A 23,556-nucleotide genomic window follows, 5' to 3' on the forward strand; every position below is an offset into this window, starting at 1 on the left:
TGCCTCTTCATAAAGTACCTGATTCAAACAAATCAACTGTAAAAGTACACTTTTTTATATAATCAGGACAATTTAAATATAGAACAAGCATTAGATGAATGATATTAAGGAATTATTTTATTCATTGTGATTATGCAATAAGATATTCTTTTGTTTTTGAGATACAAACTGAAGCACTGGGGGGAAATAACATAACGTTTTGGATTTGCTTTAAAATGCCTCAGCAGACAGTAACCAAAGCAGCATGGTACTGGTACCAAAGCAGATATATAGACCAACGAAACAGAACAGAGGCCCCAGAAATAACACCACACATCTACAATCATCTGATCTTTGACAAACCTGAGAAAAACAAGAAATGGGGAAAGGATTCCCTATTTAACAAATGGTGCTGGGAAAACTGGCTAGCCATATGTAGAAAGCTGAAACTGGATCCCTTCCTTACACCTTATACAAAAATTAATTCAAGATGGATTAAAGACTTAAATGTTAGACCTAAAATCATAAAAACCCTAGAAGAAAACCTAGGCAATACCATTCAGGACATAGGCATGGGCAAGGACTTCATGTCTAAAACACCAAAAGCAATGGCAACAAAAGCCAAAATTGACAAATGGGATCTAACTAAACGAAAGAGCTTTTGCACAGCAAAAGAAACTACCATCAGGGTGAACAGGCATCCTACAGAATGGGAGAAAATTTTTGCAATCTACTCATCTGACAAAGGGCTAATATCCAGAATCTACAGTGAACTCAAACAAATTTACAAGAAAAAAACAAACAACCCCATCAAAAAGTGGGCAAAGGATATGAACAGACACTTCTCAAAAGAAGACATTTATGCAGCCAAAAGACACATGAAAAAATGCTCATCATCACTGGCCATCAGAGAAATGCAAATCAAAACCACAATGAGATACCATCTCACACCAGTTAGAATGGCGATCATTAAAAAGTCAGGAAACAACAGGTGCTGGAGAGGATGTGGAGAAATAGGAACATTTTTACACTGTTGGTGGGAGTGTAAACTAGTTCAACCATTGTGGAAGACAGTGTGGCGATTCTTCAAGGATCTGGAACTAGAAATACCATTTGTCCTAGAAATCCCATTACCCAGCAATCCCAAAGTATTATAAATCATTCTACCATAAAGACACATGCATACATATGTTTACTGTGGCACTATTCACAATAATAAAGACTTAGAACCAACTCAAATGTCCATCAATGATAGACTGGATAAAGAAAATGTGGCACATATACACAATGGAATACTATGCAGCTATAAAAAAGGATGAGTTCATGTCATTTGCAGGGACATGGATGAAGCTGGAAACCATCATTCTCAGCAAGCTATCACAAGAACAGAAAACCAAACACTGCATGTTCTCACTCATAAGTGGGAATTGAACAATGAGAACACATGGAAACAGGGAGAGGAACATTACACACTGGGGCCTGTCGGGGAGTGGGGGGCTAGGGGAGGGTTAGCATGAGAAGAAATGCCTAATGTAGGTGATGGGTTGATGGGTGCAGCAAACCACCATGGCACGTGTATACCTATGTAACAAAACTGCGTGTTCTGCACATGTACCCCAGAACTTAAAGTATAATTTAAAAAAATGCCTCAGCAGAAAAAGGAGGGAATAGATAAAACAAGTATAGAAAAATGTTGATGGCTTTTGAAGCTGGGGGATGGACACATGGGGCTTCCTCATATTCTCTAGTTTTAAATATGCTCAGTTTCACAATAAAAATGTTTAAAATTGCAATAGTAACATATTTTCACTGCAACCAGTTTTTTTAAAAGCCAAAATACATAAAGCTATCATTTTTAAGTTTTCCTTGCCCTCTTTTCACACAATCTACGGCATAGCTTATTTTTATACCAAATCCATTTTTATCAAAGTCCTATATCCCCATTCTCAGGACTAGCCTAGTTTTCTCCCATGCCCAATTTATCTTCCTTTTCATTACATTGTTTGAAGCTCCTCAGTGAGGAGAATGTGATGACAGGGAAAGATCCAGGTGTAAGAGCTAAGCCACATTATTGTTTAAACACAGTCTATGGGAAAGTGGCTGCTAAGGAGATGCATTCTTTATTAGAAAATATATTTGGAATCTGGTGCTGAGGATGTGAGATCAGAACTCAGTAAGAGATCATAGACCTGAATTGCTACAATATATTCAGACCAAAGTAGCGGAATAAGTTAGCTCACTATCCAAATAAGGACAACTTAGCCTTTTAGGTTCTAGATGAGATTAAGAAGAATTATCTATCCACATTTTACAGAATGGAAGTCATTTCTGAGTAAAAACTTAAGTCTTTATTTAGAAACATTTTTATCTACATACATATACACAAGTTATAAGTTCCAAATCTACCGCAAATAACCAAGAAAATATCCTGGAAGTATCAGTTGTAAATGATAAACTCTCAAGAGTTGAAATGCCAGCTATCCTATAGTAAGATGACACAAGTTATAAGTTCCAAATCTACCGCAAATAACCAAGAAAATATCCTGGAAGTATCAGTTGTAAATGATAAACTCTCAAGAGTTGAAATGCCAGCTATCCTATAGTAAGATGAGTAAGTAGAGACATAAATCAAAACCTGAATTTCAGCTTTTTGGGAAAGTACTTTTTGGGAAAGAGGTACCAGACCAGGGTAGCAACTTGGAGCTGGAGAGGAGTAGGCATGGAAATCAATATTTATTTAATTCCTACTATGTTCCAGTAGTGTGCTAAGACCTTTGTCTCTGTTATCTCATTTGATTCTCATAACCACTTGTGAGGTAGGTAACATTGTTTCTATTTTACCAGTCAGAAAGATAGCTCAGAGATGTTAAGTGACTTGTCATGAAGTCACTTGGCTTTCAAGTGTCAAAGCAGGAATTCAGATTCAGGCCAGCTTGGCTTAAAATCCAGACTTTTTTCCACTCTACTGTGCTGCCTGAGTAGAAATGGAAACTTAGCACAGGAAAATCCTCAAAAAAAAGGAAAGGTGGTTTTCCTCAAAAATAAAAATAAAAATAAATTTTAGCTACAAAGAGACCAAAACAAAACAAACAAACAAACAAACAAAAAAACAGGGCAGATTAGAATGGAACATGGCAGAAGCCTTGGCCTTGGAGTTAGGATGCCCAGTTTGGTTGTAACTCTGTCATTTGCTAGCATATATGACTTTGATAATTTACTTTACCTCTCTAGATCTCAGTTTCCTCATCCATAAAATGCAGAAAGTGGTGTCTACCCTATCTAATCAGGTTGTTGTGAAGATCAAATATAGAGATCAAATATATCTGAAAGCACTTTCTAGGCCAAGCCATAACAACTACACAGCTGTAATAACTATACCACCATAATTAATTATTTCTTTTACTAGCAGTAACAATGTATTAAGATGGTCAGATTTTTGGAATTTCCCAGCAGTTGAGATCCCTTCCCGTTTTTTATTTTTTTTTCCAGGAGAATCTTTTTTATTTATTTATTTATTTATTTATTTATTTTATTATACTTTAAGTTTTAGGGTACATGTGCACAATGTGCAGGTTTGTTACGTATGTATACATGTGCCATGTAGGTGTGCTGTACCCATTAACTCGTCATTTACATTAGGTATATCTCCTAATGCTATCCCTCTCCCCTCCCCCCACCCCACAACAGCCCCTGGTGTGTGATGTTCCCCTTCCTGTGTCCATGTGTTCTCATTGTTGAATTCCCACCTATCAGTGAGAACATGCGGTGTTTGGTTTTTTGTCCTTGCGATAGTTTGCTGAGAATGACGGTTTCCAGCTTCATCCATGTCCCTACAAAGGACATGAATTCATCATTTTTTATGGCTGCATAGTATTCCATGGTGTATATGTGCCACATTTTCTTGATCCAGTCTATCGTTGTTGGACATTTGGGTTGGTTCCAAGTCTTTGCTATTGTGAATAGTGCCACAATAAACATACGTGTGCTTGTGTCTTTATAGCAGCATATTTTGTAATCCTTTGGGTATATACCCAGTAATGTGATGGCTGGGTCAAATGGTATTTCTAGTTCTAGATCCCTGAGGAATCGCCACACTGACTTCCACGATGGCTGAACTAGTTTACAGTCCCACCAACAGTGTAAAAGTGTTCCTATTTCTCCACATCCTCTCCAGCACCTGTTGTTTCCTGACTTTTTAATGATCGCCATTCTAACTGATGTGAGATGGTTTCTCATTGTGGTTTTGATTTGCATTTCTCTGATGGCCAGTGATGATGAGCATTTTTTCATGTGTCTTTTGGCTGCATAAATGTCTTCTTTTGAGAAGTGTCCGTTCATATCCTTTGCCCACTTTTTGATGGGGTTGTTTGTTTTTTTCTTGTAAATTTGTTTGAGTTCACTGTAGATTCTGGATATTAGCCCTTTGTCAGATGAGTAGATTGCAAAAATTTTCTCCCATTCTGTAGGTTGCCTGTTCACTCTGATGGTAGTTTCTTTCGCTGTGCAAAAGCTCTTTAGTTTAATTAGATCCCATTTGTCAATTTTGGCTTTTGTTGCCATTGCTTTTGGTGTTTTAGACATGAAGTCCTTGCCCATGCCTGTATCCTGAGTGGTATTGCCTAGGTTTTCTTCTAGGGTTTCTATGATTTTAGGTCTAACATTTAAGTCTTTAATCCATCTTGAATTAATTTTTGTATAAGGTGTAAGGAAGGGATCCAGTTTCAGCTTTCTACATATGGCTAGCCAGTTTTCCCAGCACCATTTATTAAATAGGGAATCCTTTCCCCATTGCTTGTTTTTGTCAGTTTTGTCAAAGATCAGATAGTTGTAGATATGCGACATTATTTCTGAGGCCTCTGTTCTGTTCCATTGGTCTATATCTCTGTTTTGGTACCAGTACCATGCTGTTTTGATTACTGTAGCCTTGTAGTATAGTTTGAAGTCAGGTAGCGTGATGCCTCCAGCTTTGTTCTTTTGGCTTAGGATTGATTTGGCAATGCAGGCTCTTTTTTGGTTCCATATGAACTTTAAAGTAGTTTTTTCCAATTCTGTGAAGAAAGTCATTGGTAGCTTGATGGGGATGGCATTGAATCTATAAATTACCTTGGGCGGTATGGCCATTTTCACGATATTGATTTTTCCTACCCATGAGCATGGAATGTTCTTCCATTGGTTTGTATCCTCTTTTATTTCATTGAGCAGTGGTTTGTAGTTCTCCTTGAAGAGGTCCTTGACATCCCTTGTAAGTTGGATTTCTAGGTATTTTATTCTCTTTGAAGCAATTGTGAATGGGAATTCACTCATGATTTGACTCTCAGTTTGTCTGTTATTGGTGTATAAGAATGCTTGTGATTTTTGCACATTGATTTTGTATCCTGAGACTTTGCTGAAGTTGCCTATCAGCTTAAGGAGATTTTGGGCTGAGATGATGGGGTTTTCTAGATATACAATCATGCCATCTGCAAACAGGGACAATTTGACTTCCTCTTTTCCTAATTGAATACCCTTTATTTCCTTATCCTCCCTGATTGCCCTGGCCAGAACTTCCAACACTATGTTGAATAGGAGTGGTGAGAGAGGGCATCCCTGTCTTGTGCCAGTTTTCAAAGGGAATGCTTCCAGTTTTTGCCCATTCAGTATGATATTGGCTGTGGGTTTTTCATAAATGGCTCTTATTATTTTGAGATACGTCCCATCAATACCTAATTTATTAAGAGTTTTCAGCATGAAGGGTTTTTGAATTTTGTCAAAGGCCTTTTCTGCATCTATTGAGATAATCATGTGGTTTTTGTCTTTGGTTCTGTTTATATGCTGGATTACATTTATTGATTTGTGTATGTTGAACCAGCCTTGCATCCCCGGGATGAATCCCACTTGATCATGGTGGATAAGCTTTTTGATGTGCTGCTGGATTCAGTTTGCCAGTATTTTATTGAGGATTTTTGCATCGATATTCATCAGGGATATTGGTCTAAAATTCTCTTTTTTTGTTGTGTCTCTGTCAGGCTTTGGTATCAGGATGATGCTGGCCTCATAAAATGAGTTAGGGAGGATTCCCTCTTTTTCTATTGATTGGAATAGTTTCTGAAGGAATGGTACCAGCTCCTCCTTGTACCTCGGGTAGAATTCGGCTGTGAATCCATCTGGTCCTAGACTTTTTTTGGTTGGTAAGCTATTAATTATTGCCTCAATTTCAGAGCCTGTTATTGGTCTATTCAGAGATTCAAGTTCTTCCTGGTTTAGTCTTGGGAGAGTGTATGTGTTGAGGAATTTATCCATTTCTTCTAGATTTTCTAGTTTATTTGCATAGAGGTGTTTATAGTATTCTCTGATGGTAGTCTGTATTTCTGTGGGATCGGTGGTGATATCCCCTTTATCATTTTTTATTGCATCTATTTGATTCTTCTCTCTTTTCTTCTTTATTAGTCTTGCTAGCGGTCTATCAATTTTGTTGATCGTTTCAAAAAACCAGCTCCTGGATTCATTGATTTTTTGAAGGGTTTTTTGTGTCTCTATTTCCTTCAGTTCTGCTCTGATCTTAGTTATTTCTTGCCTTCTGCTAGCTTTTGCATGTGTTTGCTCCTGCTTCTCTAGTTCTTTTAATTGTGATGTTAGGGTGTCAATTTTAGATCTTTCCTGCTTTCTCTTGTGGGCATTTAGTGCTATAAATTTCCCTCTACACACTGCTTTGAATGTGTCCCAGAGATTCTGGTATGTTTTGTCTTTGTTCTCACTGGTTTCAAAGAACATCTTTATTTCTGCTTTCATTTCGTTATGTACCCCGTAGTCATTCAGGAGCAAGTTGTTCAGTTACCATGTAGTTGAGTGGTTTTGAGTGAGTTTCTTAATCCTGAGTTCTAGTTAGATTGCACTGTGGTCTGAGAGACAGTTTGTTATAATTTCTGTTCTTTTACATTTGCTGAGGAGTGCTTTACTTCCAACTATGTGGTCAGTTTTGGAATAGATATGGTGTGGTGCTGAAAAGAATGTATATTCTGTTGATTTGGGGTGGAGAGTTCTGTATGTGTCTATATGTCCGCTTGGTGCAGAGCTGAGTTCAATTCCTGGATATCCTTGTTAACTTTCTGTCTCGTTGATTTGTCTAATGTTGACAATGAGGGGGTGTTAAAGTCTCCCATTATTATTGTGTGGGAGTCTAAGTCTCTTTGTAAGTCTCTAAGGACTTGCTTTATGAATCTGGGTGCTCCTGTATTGGGTGCATATATATTTAGGATAGTTAGCTCTTCTTGTTGAATTGATCCCTTTACCATTACATAGTGGCCTTCTTTGTCTCTTTTGATCTTTGTTGGTTTAAAGTCTGTTTTATCAGAGACGAGGATTGCAATCCCTGCCTTTTTTTGTTTTCCATTTGCTTGGGAGATCTTCCTCCATCCCTTTATTTTGAGTCTATTTGTGTCTCTGCACTTGAGATGGGTTTCCTGAATACAGCACACTGATGGGTCTTGACTCTTTATCCAATTTGCCAGTCTGTGTCTTTTAATTGGAGCATTTAGCCCATTTACATTTAAAGTTAATATTGTTATGTGTGAATTTCATCCTGTCATTATGATGTTAGCTGGTTATTTTGCTCGTTGGTTGATGCAGTTTCTTCCTAGCCTCGATGGTCTTTACAATTTGCCATGTTTTTGCAGTGGCTGGTAACGGTTGTTCCTTTCCATGTTTAGTGCTTCCTTCAGGAGCTCTTTTAGGGCAGGCCTGGTGGTGACAAAATCTGTCAGCATTTGCTTTGTCTGTAAAGGCTTTTATTTCTCCTTCACTTATGAAGCTTAGTTTGGCTGGACATGAAATTCTCGGTTGAAAATTCTTTTCTTTAAGAATATTGAATATTGGCCCCCACTCTCTTCTGGCTTGTAGAGTTTCTGCCGAGAGATCCACTGTTAATCTGATGGGCTTCCCTTTGAGGGTAACCCGACCTTTCTCTCTGGCTGCCCTTAACATTTTTTCCTTCATTTCAACTATGGTGAATCTGACAATTACGTTACTTGGAGTTGCTCTTCTTGAGGAGTATCTTTGTGGTGTTCTCTGTATTTCTTGAATTTGAATGTTGGCCTGCCTTGCTAGATTGGGGAAGTTCTCCTGGATAATATCCTGCAAAGTGTTTTCCAACTTGATTCCATTCTCCCCGTCACTTTCAGGTACACCAATCAGACGTAGATTTTGTCTTTTCACATAGTCCCATATTTCTTGGAGGCTTTGTTCTTTTTATTCTTTTTTTGTCTAAACTTCTCTTCTCACTTCATTTCATTCATTTCGTCTTCTATCACTGACTTCCAGTTGATCGAATTGGCTACTGAGGCTTGTGCATTCATCAAGTAGTTCTCATGCCATGGTTTTCAGCTCCATCTGGTCCTTTAAGGACTTCTCTGCATTGGTTATTCTAGTTAGCCATTCATCTAATTTTTTTTCAAGGTTTTTAACTTCTTTGCCTTGGGTTCGAACTTCCTCCTTTAGCTCGGAGTAGTTTGATCGTCTGAAGCCTTCTTCTCTCAACTCATCAAATTCATTCTCCATCCAGCTTTGTTCCATTGCTGGTGAAGAGCTGCGTTCCTTTGGAGTAGGAGAGGTGCTCTGATTTTTAGAGTTTCCAGTTTTTCTGCTCTGTTTTTTCCCCGTCTTTGTGGTTTTATCTTCCTTTGGTCTTTGATGATGGTGACGTACAGATGGGGTTTTGGTGTGTATGTCCTTTCTGTTTATTAGTTTTCCTTCTAACAGTCAGGACCCTTAGCTGCAGGCCTGTTGGAGTTTGCTGGAGATCCACTCCAGACCCTGTTTGCCTGGGTATCAGCAGTGGAGGCTGCAGAACAGCGGATATTGCTGAACAGCAAATGTTGCTGCCTGATTGTTCCTCTGGAAGTTTTGTCTCAGAGGAGTACCCGGCCTTGTGAGGTGTCAGTCTGCCCCTACTGGGGGGTGCCTCCCAGTTAGGCTACTTGGGGGTCAGGGATCCACTTGAAGAGGCAGTCTGTCTGTTCTCAGATCTCCAGCTGTGTGCTGGGAGAACCACTCCTCTCTTCAAAGCTGTCAGACAGGGACATTTAAGTCTGCAGAGATTTCTGCTGCCTTTTGTTTGTCTGTGCCCTGCCCCCAGAGATGGAGTCTACAGAGGCAGGCAGGCCTCCTTGAGCTGTGGTGGGCTCCACCCAGTTCAAGCTTCCCAGCTGCTTTGTTTACCTACTCAAGCCTCGACAATGGTGGGCTCCCCTCCCCCAGCCTTGCTGCCACCTTGCAGTTTGATCTCAGACTGCTGTGCTAGCAATGAGTGAGACTCCGTGGGCTTAGGTCCCTCTGAGCCAGGTGCAGGATATAATCTCCTGGTGTGCTGTTTGCTAAGACCGTTGGAAAAGCGCAGTATTAGGGTGGGAGTGACCCAATTTTCCAGGTGCCATCTGTCACCCCTTTCTTTGACTAGGAAAGGGAATTCCCTGTCCCCTTGAGCTTCCCGGGTGAGGTGATGGCTCGCCCTGCTTCGAGTCACACTCGGTGCACCGCACCTACTGTCCTGCACCCTCTTTCTGAGACTCCCCAATGAGATGAACCCAGTACCTCAGTTGGAAATGCAGAAATCACCTGTCTTCTGTGTCACACACACTGGGAGCTGTAGACTGGAGCTGTTCCTATTCGGCCATCTTGGCTCCACCCTCTTGTTTGTTTTATACCTTTTTTTTTTTTTTTTTTTTTTTTTTGAGAAAGAGTCTCACTTTGTCACCCAGGCTGGAATGCAGTGGCGCAATCTCAGCTCATTGCAACCTCCGCCCCTCAGGTTCAAGTGATTCTTCTGCCTCAGACTCCCAAGTAGTTGAGCTTACAGGCATGCGCCACCATGCCTGGCTATTTTTTGTATTTTTAATAAAGATAGGGTTTCACCATGTTGGTCAGGCTGAGTGTAAAACAGACCTCAAGTGATCGCCTCCCTTAGCCTCCCAAAGTGCTGGGATTACAGGCGTGAACCACTGCGCCCAGCGCATCCTAATCAGGGCCTCTGACCCCCTTGGGGTTTTCCCCATAGAAACCCCTTTATTTATTTCTTGACTCACAAGGTAGTTGAGACCCCTGGAAATATGTTCTCAAGACCTCTCTGTTGCCCAGTCACAGAGTTCAGCGTTGGTTATTATTCTGAGGCTTCCCTTCCCTCTGATGCTTACAAACAGAATTCCTCTGGTCCTTGTCTTTCAGGCTCTTTCCTGGTACTTCTCTATCTTATTTCTCTACTCCCTCAGCTTAGAAGCAACATAGGCTCTTCTTCAGCTATTTTCACTCTTCCACTTGGGCCCTTGCTTCTTCTATTGGGCTGGAATCAGACTGTTTTCTGTCTGCCTGGAGTCAGATTTTTTCCCTTTTGTCATCCAGAGTTCCCTGTCTCAGAAAGAATGACCTCTTTTTCATAACAATGCCCTTTTCGATCTTAGCTATGAGAGTTCAAATTTCCCTGGCCCTCCCAGTAGAAATTCCTTGCTCTGTATATATACAGGGAGTATCAGGATGGTGAATCCATCCCTCAGAAACAAATGTTTTGGGAGGAATGCTTATGTCAGACTTCAGTACAGAGAGTGGCTAAATGCTCCCCACAATCTGATCTGAGACTTAAGAAGGCGGAAACATTCACTGGCTTGCTTTGTTCTCCTCCCCTTCCATAATTCCTTGGTTGTGAAGGCAGTGAAAAGGATGGCCTTGGAAAAAGCCCTAGACTAGAAATCAGGAAACCTGAGTTCTGCTGCTGGCTCTGTCACCCACTAGTCACGTGAACTTGGGTGGAACAGGCTGTGCAAACCTCTATTAGACTGCCTGCTCTTCCATGAAGGAATTTCTTGGTTACAGGCTGTTTCCTTGGTTGGACTAGAAGCTTCCTGAAGGTAGCAGCCATGGCCATGCCACAATCATTTTGGAAACTGCAGTTTCTAACTGGTCTCTCTGGCCCATCCTGTTCCCCTCCTATCCATTTTCCACACTGCTGTGGAAATGAACTTGTAAAATGCAAAACCTGTCATGTCACTCCCTACCACAAACCCTTTAATGGTTCCCCCACTGCCTTTAAAACCCATTATGATCTGGACCCTACCTACCTCTCTAGCATGGTCTCCCAGACCTTTTTGCTGTCTTCGTCTTCTCTGCTGTGAATCTCCCCTTCCTCTAGCTAACTCTTATTCATTCCTTAAAAATATCACATCCTTAGGAAGCCTTCCTTGACCATCTAAGCTCCCCACTTGACAACTGTTGGTTAAATCCCCATCTTATAAGCACCCAAAGATTATCCTTTTTATGTGATAAACCTCTTTTTCAGCACTCCTCAAACAGGTAACTGCTCAGTATCTGCTTCCCTGCTCCTTATGAGATTCACGAGATGATGGCAGAGGCCTTATCTAAATTATGTGCTAGGCTTACTAAAATGCCTAGCACATAATAACAGTAAAATTTGTTCAATGGTAATGTGAAATGACCTGTAATGTATCCACATAAATGAGTGTTGACTGCTTCAAGAATTGGGCGTATCCTCCATGGTAAGAGTGATGTCTGTCTATAATCTTTCATGTTCTTATGGCTTTCTGAAAAGTAGTGCTATTATTGAAATATCTCCCATAAACATTATAAAACAGTAAAACAGTTAATGTACTTTTGATCTTATAATGTAGTATTACACAGATCTTCTCATTTCATGTAAAAAACACAGTCTTTGTCAGTGCTTCTTTTTACTGCTAGAAGATGAAACTATGAATTTTGCATATTAGCTGAAATATTACTAGAATGTTTTTGTTTTGTTAATAACTCAGGTTAACAATCTGCTATTTGATTCTTTAACCTGTCTTGAAAAGGCATGTATATGTCTCATTATTACTTAAATAAATTGGGTAGCTGATTTGAGAATATACCATTATTTTAACTTTTTAGTTGATTCTATTTTTAACATGAAAATAAACAAATCAATTTAAAACTTTTAAAAAGGAACGATTAAGTAGATATATTTTATCTTGTTTTTGGAGGAATGTCAATATTGTGAAGCACTTTTCCAAGTCCTTTTAAGCAGAATATGAGTTGACTTATTAATAGTAATATGCTCACTGGGAGACAGTAAGTGGAAAGAAAAGTGATAGACTTGAGTCTGTCTGGCTCTGTTTTATAAGCTGCGTACACTGAACCTCATTTTATTCATCTAAAAAATAGGATGATAGTGTGTGCTTTGAAGAGTTATTGTGAAAGTTGAAGATAATATAAAGTCCTAGCACATCTAATGATGCCCTTTTGCCATCTGTACTTTATATGCTGTTCATTCATTCCACAAATATTTAAGCGCATTTCTGCGTTGGGCCAGGCACTGGCAACATAATGGTGGACATGGCACCTGTCTTCACAGAACTTACACTCCTTCGATTTTCCATCTGTAGGAGTACTGCTCAGCTCAGCCTTCACCTCCTTCAAGAAGCCATCACCCATGCTCTAAGCCTCACTCCCTGCCTCCCTCATCTGGTTCAGGTGTTCCTCTTCTGTGTCTTCAGGGTAACCTGTGCATACTTTCATCATAGCACTTCTATATACCGATTTGTCTCCCCACCAGACTAAGCTCTCAGGCCGAGTATGGTGTCCTATCCTTTTTTTTTTTTATACCCAGCACATGGCTTGGTACACGAATAGGTACCCAGAAAGGATATTTGGATAAACAGTGCCATCTGGTGGCCAGATGTTGTAAGTACAATCTTTTATGCATCATAAGGGTGAGTAAAGCCCAGGTGAGTAAAGCACCTAGGAAAGGCAACTTTTTCTTTATTTTAACACAGGGAAAGGAAATATTTCAGAATATGTGGTCTCCTAGGATCTCCTAGGTCTCCTAGAGGTGTTGTTATTCCAACGTCTCTCCAAATCTTTCATAATTCAGAAAACAATATTTAAATGACACAACAGATAAAAGAAAACTATTTTGAGTGTGCAAAAATAAAATGAAAGAGAAATTTGTCTCATGTAATAAAGAAATGCAACATAGTATACAATACCTTTTTTCATAATACCTTTATTTCAAGGCCTACACACATTCATTCATTCAACAAATATTTACTGAGCATTTACTGTGTGACAAGCACTATTCTAGGTGTTAGGGATACAGTGAACAAAACAAAGTGCTTAAACTTAAAAAGCTTGCATTCTAATGGTAGGAGACACACAATAAACAAACATATTTTTATTAGGGATTATAAGTATTACGGATAAAAATAAACTAGGTTACAGAGTGGGGTGAGTGTGTGTATGTGTGCGTGTGTGTGTGAGAGAGAGAGAGAGAGAAAGAACGCCATTTGAGCAAAGGCCTGAAGATGTATTAGAACTTCAGAAAACTACAGAAATGTTGGTTGACCAGGCGTGCCTAAACATTATGGGACTTCTAGAGAGTTTTCTTTCTTTTTAAAAATAAGTTTAATCTTACGTAAAAGTTGCTAAAATAATACAGAGAGTTCCCACATACATTTAACTAACCTTCTCCAATGTTAACATCTTACATAACCACACAACTATCAGAACTAGGAAACTGTCATTCGTACAATAATTCTATTGAGCAAACTATAGACCTCATTTGATTTTCACCAGCTTTTGCATGCACTCAACTTTTTTTTTGGGGGGGCGGATAGTTCTATTAATTTTATCACATTTATAGATTCTTGTAATCACCACTGTAATTAGGACATTATTGTTTTATCATCCCCCCAAAACTCATTTGTGCTACTTCTTTATAGGCACATCTGTCCCCTAGCAACCACTGATATGTTATATAGTTTTCTCATTTCTAGAATGTTATGTAAATGGAATCATATAGTATGTAAAATACTGTGATTTACTATGTCACTCATCATAATGCCCCTGAGAGCCATTCAATTTGTTGTGTACATCAATAGTTTTTGATTTTTTATTACTAAGTAGTATTCTACTATGTGAACGTTCTACAATTTGTTTATATGTACCCACAGTGAAGAGCATTTCAGTTGTTTCCAGTTTTTTGCTAATAGAAACAAAGCTGTTATGACCATTCATGTAATGAATGTGTGGACATAAATGTTCATATTTCTAGGGTAAATACACAAGGATGAGAGCTAGAGAGTTTTATTTCTTCAGAGGGATTTATAAGCAAGTGCCGTGCTTCACAAAACAAGCAGTAGATTGGAAAGAACACTGGATAGGACTCAGAAGATCTGGCTCAAGCCTTGCCCTGTCATTTAGTAGCAATGTGATGTTGGATAAGCCTCTCCCCTCTCTAGGCCCCATATTTCTATCTCTTAAGTGATGGAGTAGGAATCAATTATTTCTTCAGTCTTTTTAAGATCTAATTACAGGTTCTGATGAGATAGAAAGGAGGTTTCTGCCTCATTTCACAAAAAATTTTATAGCTATGTACATAAAATACCAGATGAAAAACCTAGGTTATATCTCCCACCTTTTTCTTCCATGTTCCAAACAGTTACGTGGTGGCTTACACCTGTAATCCTAGCACTTTAGGAGGCCGAAGGTGGACGGATCACTTGAGGTCAGGTGTTCCGAGACCAACCTGGCCAACAGATGAAACCCATCTCTACTAAAAATACAAAAATTAGCTGGGAATGGTGGTGCATGCCTATAGTCCCAGCTACTCGGTGGGGTTGTGGGGGGGTTGGGGGCTGAGGCAGGAGAATCACTTGAACTTGGGAGGGGGAGGTTGAAATGAGCCGAGGTCACGCCACTGCACTCCAGCCTGGACAACAGAGCAAGACTCCATCTAAAAAAATAAAAAACAAACAGTTGCTTTGCTTACAAAGAGAATATGGGGGAGACAGTAACTAAGCCTAAGGCTATAAAGGTTTGGTTGTCTGTTTCCTGAGGAGAAAGGACTCCAAAATCAACACAGAATTGCCACACGGCATAATGCCATTCCTAAGGCATGTATATGGAGCAGATTGTCCTCACCCTCTGTCTCCATTCTTTTTATTAGTTAGACATAGGGTAAAGTACATACAAAATATATGTGTGTATATATATGTGTGTGAACTGTCTATGCTTTTAAAATATGTTGTATTATGTATTTCTATACAGGTACTTTTTTTTTCAAAAGTCAGGAAGGAAATAACAAAATATTTGCAATGGTTAACTCTAGAGATTGTGATTGTCATGAGAGGCAACTCTACAGGAAAAAGAAGTATGTTTGTGAACACAGCCTCTCTCTCTCTCACACACACACACACGCACGCACACACACAGTGGTTAAAACCATAGACATGAGCCAGACTGCCTGGGTGCAAATCCTAGCTCTGATATTTACTAGTTATATGACCTTGGGCAAGTTACATAACCTCTATGTTTTCTCGGTTTCTTCTGTAGAATGGGAATGGTAATAATAGTGCCTACCTTATGGGGTTAATGGGAAAAGTAAACAAGTGAAAATACATGAAGCAATTAGAATAGTGCCTAACATGTGGTTAGCACTATAAAAGTATTAACTCTTATGTACTCCTCCCACAAGCGGATAGAAAACTTTTCTGTCAGTCAATGTCTATCTGAAGGCCTCACATAGCATGAGTCCCTGAGCCCAATTCACTACGATAGTTATACTTCTAGAAATGGCTTGGCTGCCACCTCCCCATCCACACTACTTTTCTAACTTTAACAGCCAATCTCCCAGCTACCTCTACCCTCCTAATCCCTCACCCCCTCCCTGGACAAAAAAATTACACACTGAAGCTGTAGATTGCTTAACTATGTCTCAGTATTTTTTTTGCTTGCTAAACTGTAGTTACTCCAGTACAGGTGACTAAAAATTCTATTAATAATTTCATTTATTTCTTACTCCTTTAAGTGACCACCTTCCCTCAAATCTAAAGAAACAGGTATAACCAATTTTTTAAAATCCCTGCTTCATGTAGTCATATTTACGTAAAGCTGGAAGGACCATCTTTGAAATGTTGCAGTGTTTACCTTTAGAAAACAAAAAAGAAGATTGTCTCTTCTTCCTCTTCCTTTTATACATTTGAAACTTCCTGATACAACAGGGCTATAGTGCTGGTGGTGATCATGATGCTAGTGCTAGTGGTAGTGATGTATGTGTATGTGTGTGCGTGTGAGAGAGTGTGAGGGTGGGAGGAGAGAGAGAGAAGGATCCTTAAAGTGTGATCTGGGTTAACACCTTAGCTTTGATGCTGCCACAGCAAATGCTATGTCTGCTTCATAAACATTGTGTTTTCTTAAATGCATCATTTTAAGAAAGTAATGAATTCTTTGCAGCTCAGTAAGGTGACAAGGCTGTTCATAATAATTTCTTGATAATTCATCAGATGTCCAATTTACCTCTTACTTTTCCTTCTCATCTCCTTTGCACAGAAAGTGACTGCTTATTAAATAAAGCCCAACTCAGCCTGTTTTTTCTGTTATGGAGTCTGAGAAGGTGGGATAGTGATCACCCGAGTGGTCCTGGGCAATAATGGGAAGTGGGAAGTTTGTTGTGTCCCCCTCCCAGTTCTTCATGTACTGCGTCTGCCTTCTCTCTTCACCTTGCTCTCAACTAAGATGTCAATTAACAATTCTTAAGGTGTTACTATAATGCTAAGATCCTGACATTTTTATCCAAGTACTTTCAGAGACTCAAAATGACAGCACAGCTCTCCATAATATATCTCCAACCCTTGTTTCTAGCCTTATTTGCCTCCATTACATCTGTCAGGCTGATCTGCTTTAACCAAGCACATTTTCTATTTTTCTGCTTATGCTTTTGCTCATGCTGTTCATGTAATTCACTCTGCCTAAACTTGTCTCCCCTTAAGCTCCATTTCTACCTGCCCAAGTCTTGCTCATCCTTGAAGACCAGCTCAGCTACATGAAACTTTATCTAACCCTCTGATTGTCCTTTTCCAAATTTTCTCTTTCCTATGATCTCATACACCTTTAATTGTATTCTATTACTTGTTTTGCTGGTCCTTAAATTATAATTAGTTATATTCACACTCATAGTCTCTACTAGACTGTAAGTGCCTTGAAGGCAGAAGCTGAGTCTTTTTCATCATTATATCCCACTCAGGGAAACCCAGAACTATGCTGGATACATGTGGGATATACTGTGGTATGTGGGAAACACTCAATAAATGTTTGTTGAAATAAAAACTTACCCAAATGATCTTTAATGCCAAAATTTCACAATATTCTGGTGGAAGGGAGATCTATTTGGGCAGAAGATTTCAGAGAATAAACTAGGTTGGCATTTACTATGTAGAGTGGAGAGCACTGAGATGGAGAAGCCAGTGAGGAATTCCTTGCCATATAATTATTATTATTATTATAATTATTGCATTTCACTTGAGTCTGGGTATATGGGATCATCTACTATTTCATATATCTTGTTCCATCTGAACAGGAAATCTCAGTTCCTTCTGAACTCCTGTGCAGTGATGCTGTATATGACTGATGGATGTGACTAAGCTGAGGTGAAAGTGGAAGTGGGGAAGTTATCGTGGGAGCGGGTTGAAGGGAAGGCTGATGAACTTTAAACCCAGGAATAAAATAACTATAGAATGAGCAATGGAATATCTCCCCTGCCCCTCTCCACCCCAAAAAAGAATCCTATCAAGTAAGCTCTCTGAAAGAAGCTAAGGGCAAAAAGGTCTAGCCCATTTACATTTCAATACAGAAGAGAAACAATTGCCAAAATAACTTTTTGCAGTTTCTTAAATCTTTGCAACTTATGGCTTTGGCGAACTCCCACCTATTTATTTCCTTGTATTGAACAGTGGTAAAGTCCTTCCATCGGGGGCCTTATGTGTTTGTATTAAGAATAGGTGGAAACTGGGGAAGACTAGGTCTTACTCTACAGTCAGTCTTTGGGCTGGGAGGTAGTAGGGTAGGATGGGCAGTTGGAAAGAAATATGCAAGTCAAATTTTTGCTGCCTTAAGAAGAAAGTAAAAGAGCAAAGAGCAGAGAAGAGGACCTGGAGACTTACCAGGGAGCCTGTGTTGTCTAGTGTTTAGGACTTGGAAGATTGAGGCTAAGACTCTTAGTCATAAACATCACAAACTGCCTCCCAAAAGTCTTTTTGGGGTGGGTGGATTTATACAAGTAGGTTGCCAAGATTGACCTAATGGTATTTTCAAGGAGGATAGATTTTTTTCCACAGACATAAAGCCATTTAGACAAAACCACTAACCTAATACAAAGAGCGAATGTCAAATAAAGAGCTAGGGTCTTCCACAAACCAACCAACCAGCCAAGTATGCTTATTAAGGTAACCCAGTTATTTTCAATTAAGCGTTAAAAAGCAAGTGAAATACCTCAATGTATTATGTCTTCAAACAAAGAAAATACCAGGGGCTTTCAAATGTCTTCCAAGCAATTTGAGTTGTTTTATTCACATCACAAAGACCGGTTTTCCCTGAAGTACTTCCTGTTCAGAAAACACTTAAGGACCCTGCTCTTCTGGGGTGCTTCTTGACATGAAAAGATTTTAATGTCATTGCTTTACCTTTAGTTTGGAATTGTGCCTCTTCAGCCAACTTTTCATTCTATTAGTTGTGCCTGGTTTTATCTCCCCTGATGTGACTGTCCAAAAAACATTCCCACCCTAGCTCCCTGATTTCACCTTATATTTTCTCTACAAAATACACTCACTGGAGTATATTTTATAATGCTTGGCATTCTTATTTTGATTTTTTTACTGTGCTAAATCAGTCAGTAAATATTTGTTGTAAGGCTTTGTACCAGTTATAATGGGAGAGACAAAGTAGTGTAAAATCTTCCCTCAAAGAGCTTGCTGTCTAATTGAAGATATGTAAGCGAAAGAGTGCTTCTTGTATTTGATATTTCCTTTCTATTTCTGATATTCTCCTTGGGTATGCCCTGTCCACATCACAATAGCCTCCTAAATAGTCCTCAGGTTTACTATTACCCTCCATCAAATCAGTCCCTGTTAATCTTCTTAAACAAGTTCACTGTGGTACTTCTTGTACCACCTTACCTTTCCTCCCCTCAAAAATACTACTTAAAGATACCATACTGCCTAAAAATAAAGTTCAATCTCATTTGTTTGGCTTGAAATTTCTCTCCTTCACACCTTTTTAATCTAAGTCTTACTCCATCTTTAAGGTTTAATTCAAGTTCCATTTCATCCATGCATCTTTCTTCCACTTACTCACCAAAAGTAATCTTTCCTTTTAATTTCAGTAGATTATAGTCTACATCACCCATTCAGTATTTAATTTATGCTACCTTGATTGGTTTCTTTTATATGTATATGGCTCTTCCCCATCCAGATTGCAAATTTTTTGAGGGCAGAGCCTTAGCATAATGCTTTGCACAGAAAAGATGCTTGAAAAGATGTCTGGTAATGAAGACATGATTTTTCCTGGCTTCAGAGTAGAGGAAGGATTATGAGGATGGGTGGCAAAGGAAATATTCTCAAGGTAGGGAGATTAATTAACGAGGTTTTTGCAACAACAGTCCTATCACAATAGGTGATAAGTGCTTCAACCTATTGGTTCCTTGGCTCAGATCCTCACTATATTAACGAATAACTTTGTTTAAGGGTAGTTAAGTGAAGCAGTGGGAGTGGAGAAGGAACAAAGAAACCTGTAACTATTTGCAATCAGTTAGTTGTAAACACTACTGCACTTGGACCAGCCACCGAGGAAATTTAGCATGATTAAAAAGGAAAGGAGGGAAGGACTTTGGGACTGCTATGAATTTATGTGGGGACAAAGGAGAAGTAGCAGTCAGAGCTTACTGAACCTGAGTAACTGCAATAATGATAGTAGCATTGACACAAAAATAGGAAAATCCGAGGTGGAAGCCAGATCTGGAGAGAAGGCGATAAGTTTGTTTTTAGACTTACTGAGTTTAGGGTAACTTGAGTAACAAAGTAGACGTGTCTAATGAGGAGTAAAAGATACCTTTTTTCACATTTAATTCAATCCAACAAATAATTACGGAGCATTTACTATGTGCCCATCATGATACTGGAGATAGATATAGTCACATAAGACCCAATTCTTGCCCTCCAGAACTCATGATGGAGTGAGGAAGACAGACTAATATGATAAAATATAGGAAATGGTATAATTGAACTATATATAGAGTATGTGAAAATATAAATAGGGGATCAATTGCTTATGTCCAAGCAAGTGAGAAAAATTACAGAAGTGATGATCTTTGAGAAGGGCCTTAAAAGATAAGTAGAAATGTGTTCAATAAACAGATGGGGAAATGACTTTCCAAGTAAAATGACAGTCTCGGGCAAAGGCACAGGACATGAAAGTGCATGGCATTCTAGGGGAACAACAGGAGTCTGAAGTGACTAATGAGAAACAGATGACAGAATAAAGATGGATGATTTGAAAGAGATGATGATTTTCAGAAATTGAAGAAAAGGGTGTTGTTACACTCAACTGGAGAGTAGCATATGTGTAAGGTTAAACGTGTAGTCTCTAGTGTTGGACTCTCTCAGCCCAAATCTCCTCTCTGCTACGTACTAACTGTGTAACCTTAAGCAAGTCACTTAATCTCTCTGTGCTTAGTTTTCCTCATCTGTCAAATGTAGACAAAGGTACCTACCTCGGGACTGTTTTGAGGATTGAGAGAGCCAATATATGTAAACTAGAGCAATGCCTGGCATATAGTGTTATGTAAAGGCTAGTCCAAAGATTACATTTTAAGAAACCAGATACGACATCATTGTGTACTACACCAATAGCCACCTAAAAAAGAAATTATAAATGGCAAGTGTCTAAGTTTCTAGATACTGTAAGCAAGGACCCAGAGAAAACTAAATGAATCTCTTAGTCTCAGATAAAGGAGTTCGTGAGCTGGTAAGATATCTGCCTTGGAAAGGTAGATCCAATTTAGGGAAAGGGTGAGGTGTCTGAGAAAAAAAAGTAGAATGGCTAGAGTGCCATTCAGAGTAAACAGAAGCCCCCATTGTGGCATTGCCCTAGAAAATGGAAAAAAGCAACATAAGATTGTCACTCAGCAACAGACATATTTTATTTCAGTTAAGTAGGAAACAGAAAATTAGCCATCAGGGAGCTTCAAGTATGAGAGAGGGGGTAGTAGGGTCCAGTGACAGGTATTTTGCTTGGGTTGGAGAATATGAAGGAACCCTCTGAAGAGGGATAGCAATTGGAAATGCAGCCCTACCTTGCTAATGAAGCACATCTAGTCCCTTGAGTTTTGATGCTCTCAAGTAACCCATTGTCTGTTCCTCAGCCTTCTAGAGCTCTGCTCGAGTGATCCTTGAATAGACTCTTGGAATGCTTGTGCTTCCCTGTATGACTGCTCTGTGTGCTGCTGAAATGGAACTGAACCTCGCCCGCCCACCCAGCCAGCCCAGGGGTTTCACTTGACAGAACTCGGTTTGAATTCTGGTTTTACCACTTACTAGCTGTGTGATTTTTGAGCAAGTCACTAAAATTCTCTATGCCTCAGTTTTCCCATCTGTGAAATGGGAATAAACGTGGTTCCTATATTGTAAAATTGTTATGATAATTACATGAAATAATTTACCTATGAAGTGCTTGGCAAGTTAAGTACTAAAAAGATGTTAGTTCCTTTCTCCTTCCTTTCCTGTTATACTTGGGCAGCCCCAAAATCCCCTGCTCTCATTTTAGCCCCTCCTGGGGGCTCTGTACCATCTAGTGTCAATAATAATAGAGATGAGGAGAAGGAGAAATCAATCCATGGAAAGAAAATGAAGAATGGTAGTTTTTTTTTTCCAACCCTGACTTTGCAGTAAAGATGTTTTGATGCAGCCAGTATCCCAAAATAGGAAAGGTATTCAGATACTGGACAGCCCAAGGTGAGAAATACCCACTAAAACACGACAACTATGTGAAAAATATATACACATGAATATATGTTTAATGATATATTTAATGTGAAAAATTAGAAGGGAACAAGGAAAACTGAAAACATTTTTGTTAGCACAATATATTGTTGTAATGTTATCTTAATATTGTGCCTGTGGAGGAGGATACTCTTTTCTTGACATACATAAATCTCCTTACCCTCTTTCCAAAAGAACAGCAGGAGGAAAGGGTACTGGAGTAAAGGGAATTGTTCAGTGGGAATAACATGCCCCCATCTCATCTGTCCTTCTGCCCAGCCTTCCATTAACCATCATGATCTACCAGAGGCCTGGAGAGCTTCCTAACTGTGGTGCTTCAATGCCCTTGCATCATTAATATCATCATCTCTACCCTTCTTCTAGGAGTGGATCGTATGAGGGAGGTATGGAAGAAGTTGTGCATGCTTAGCTGTCAGTCCGAACCTTTTAGAGCCAGCAGGGGACAAAGGCAACAATCACTGTGTAATACTCTGAAATTTCTTGGCAGGTGAATACTGCTATGCATGAGGCAAAACTTATGGAAGAATGTGACGAGTTGGTAGAGATCATCCAGCAGAGGAAGCAAATGATCGCTGTCAAAATCAAAGAGACAAAGGTAAAGCACATCACTTCAGTGAATCCAAGGAAGAGTTGACTTTACAAATATCAAAGTTTGATCCAGATGATTCCGGTTTGATCATGAAATCAAGAAGAAATGAGATTATAGGGGGAGAGGCAAAGAAGTGATGTTTGGCCTATTGCTCTGAATCCAGTAAAAACGATGGCCATTCTGGGTGTTAGAAACGTTCTATATCTTGACCTGGTTTATGTGGGTGTATGTGTAGGCAAAAGTTCATTGACCTGTATACTTAGGATTTGGGTGCTTTACTGTTGTATGTTATAACTCAATGAAAAGGAAAAAAGTAATGGTAGAAATGTGAGTCAGGATTATGGACCATGAATTCCAGGATGAGGACTCTGGGCTTAATCTGAAAAGTGTTGGGCAGCCATTCTAGTTTCTTAGGAAGGGAGTAAGATGGATTGATATGGCAGAGGTATGCAGGGTAGATCAGAATGGGATGATACCAAAGTCAGGGTAGCAAGTTATGAGACTTATGGAATGATGCTTTGTAAGAGTTGATAAAGACCTAAACCAGAGTAGTGGCAGCACAAATAGGGGGAAGAACACAACAGGCATTGCTAGAAAGGAAATGATAGGAAACATTGAACTTTTAAATATAGAAGATGAATGAGAGAGAGGGAAGACTCAGTGAAGACATTCAGGTTTCTAGCCTGGGAACTGAAGAATCATGATCATAAGGGTCAAGTGTGAGCCTCCATACAGATATATGGTTTTAGGCTTGTTGGCTTGCTCGTCAGTGTTAGTGGTTATAAGTTCATGCTGTGTGTATAATGTGAGATGTTTTGAGAGGCTAGAGTGATCACTAATAATTTGTGCCATGCTGAGTGGTTATAGCTTATCCAGGAATTAAAGTTTCCTGGATACAGATTTGTGAACACACAGGTATGCATAAAGACACTTAGAGAAATATATACATAGAACTGTAGATACTCATAAAGAAAAAGATGGTACTTTTTAGTAAACATGTGTGAAAATATATTGACAACAAAATGTAAACAAACAAAAATATAAACAATTATAATCTCTGGGTAGTAGTGTTTCTTTTATACTTTTTTATTTTCTGAATTTTCTATAATGGGCATGCATTGATTTATAACCAGAAAAATTAATGTT

The 23,556-nt window shown here is 39.2% G+C and overlaps 1 protein-coding gene across 6 annotated transcripts in view; it reads left to right on the forward strand.

Annotated features, from left to right (window-relative positions):
* Nucleotides 1-23,556, forward strand: part of MID2 (midline 2) — a 101,389-nt gene that overhangs the window by 56,122 nt on the left and 21,711 nt on the right. For all 6 annotated transcript variants that reach the window (XM_009235148.3, XM_054544942.2, XM_063721035.1 and 3 more), the window contains one exon: nt 22,309-22,416. In XM_009235148.3, coding sequence (XP_009233423.1) covers nt 22,309-22,416 — 108 coding nt within the window. The remainder of the gene's footprint in view (nt 1-22,308; nt 22,417-23,556) is intronic.

The sequence above is a fragment of the Pongo abelii genome, chromosome X (assembly GCF_028885655.2).
Source record: "Pongo abelii isolate AG06213 chromosome X, NHGRI_mPonAbe1-v2.0_pri, whole genome shotgun sequence".
Lineage (NCBI taxonomy): Eukaryota > Metazoa > Chordata > Mammalia > Primates > Hominidae > Pongo > Pongo abelii.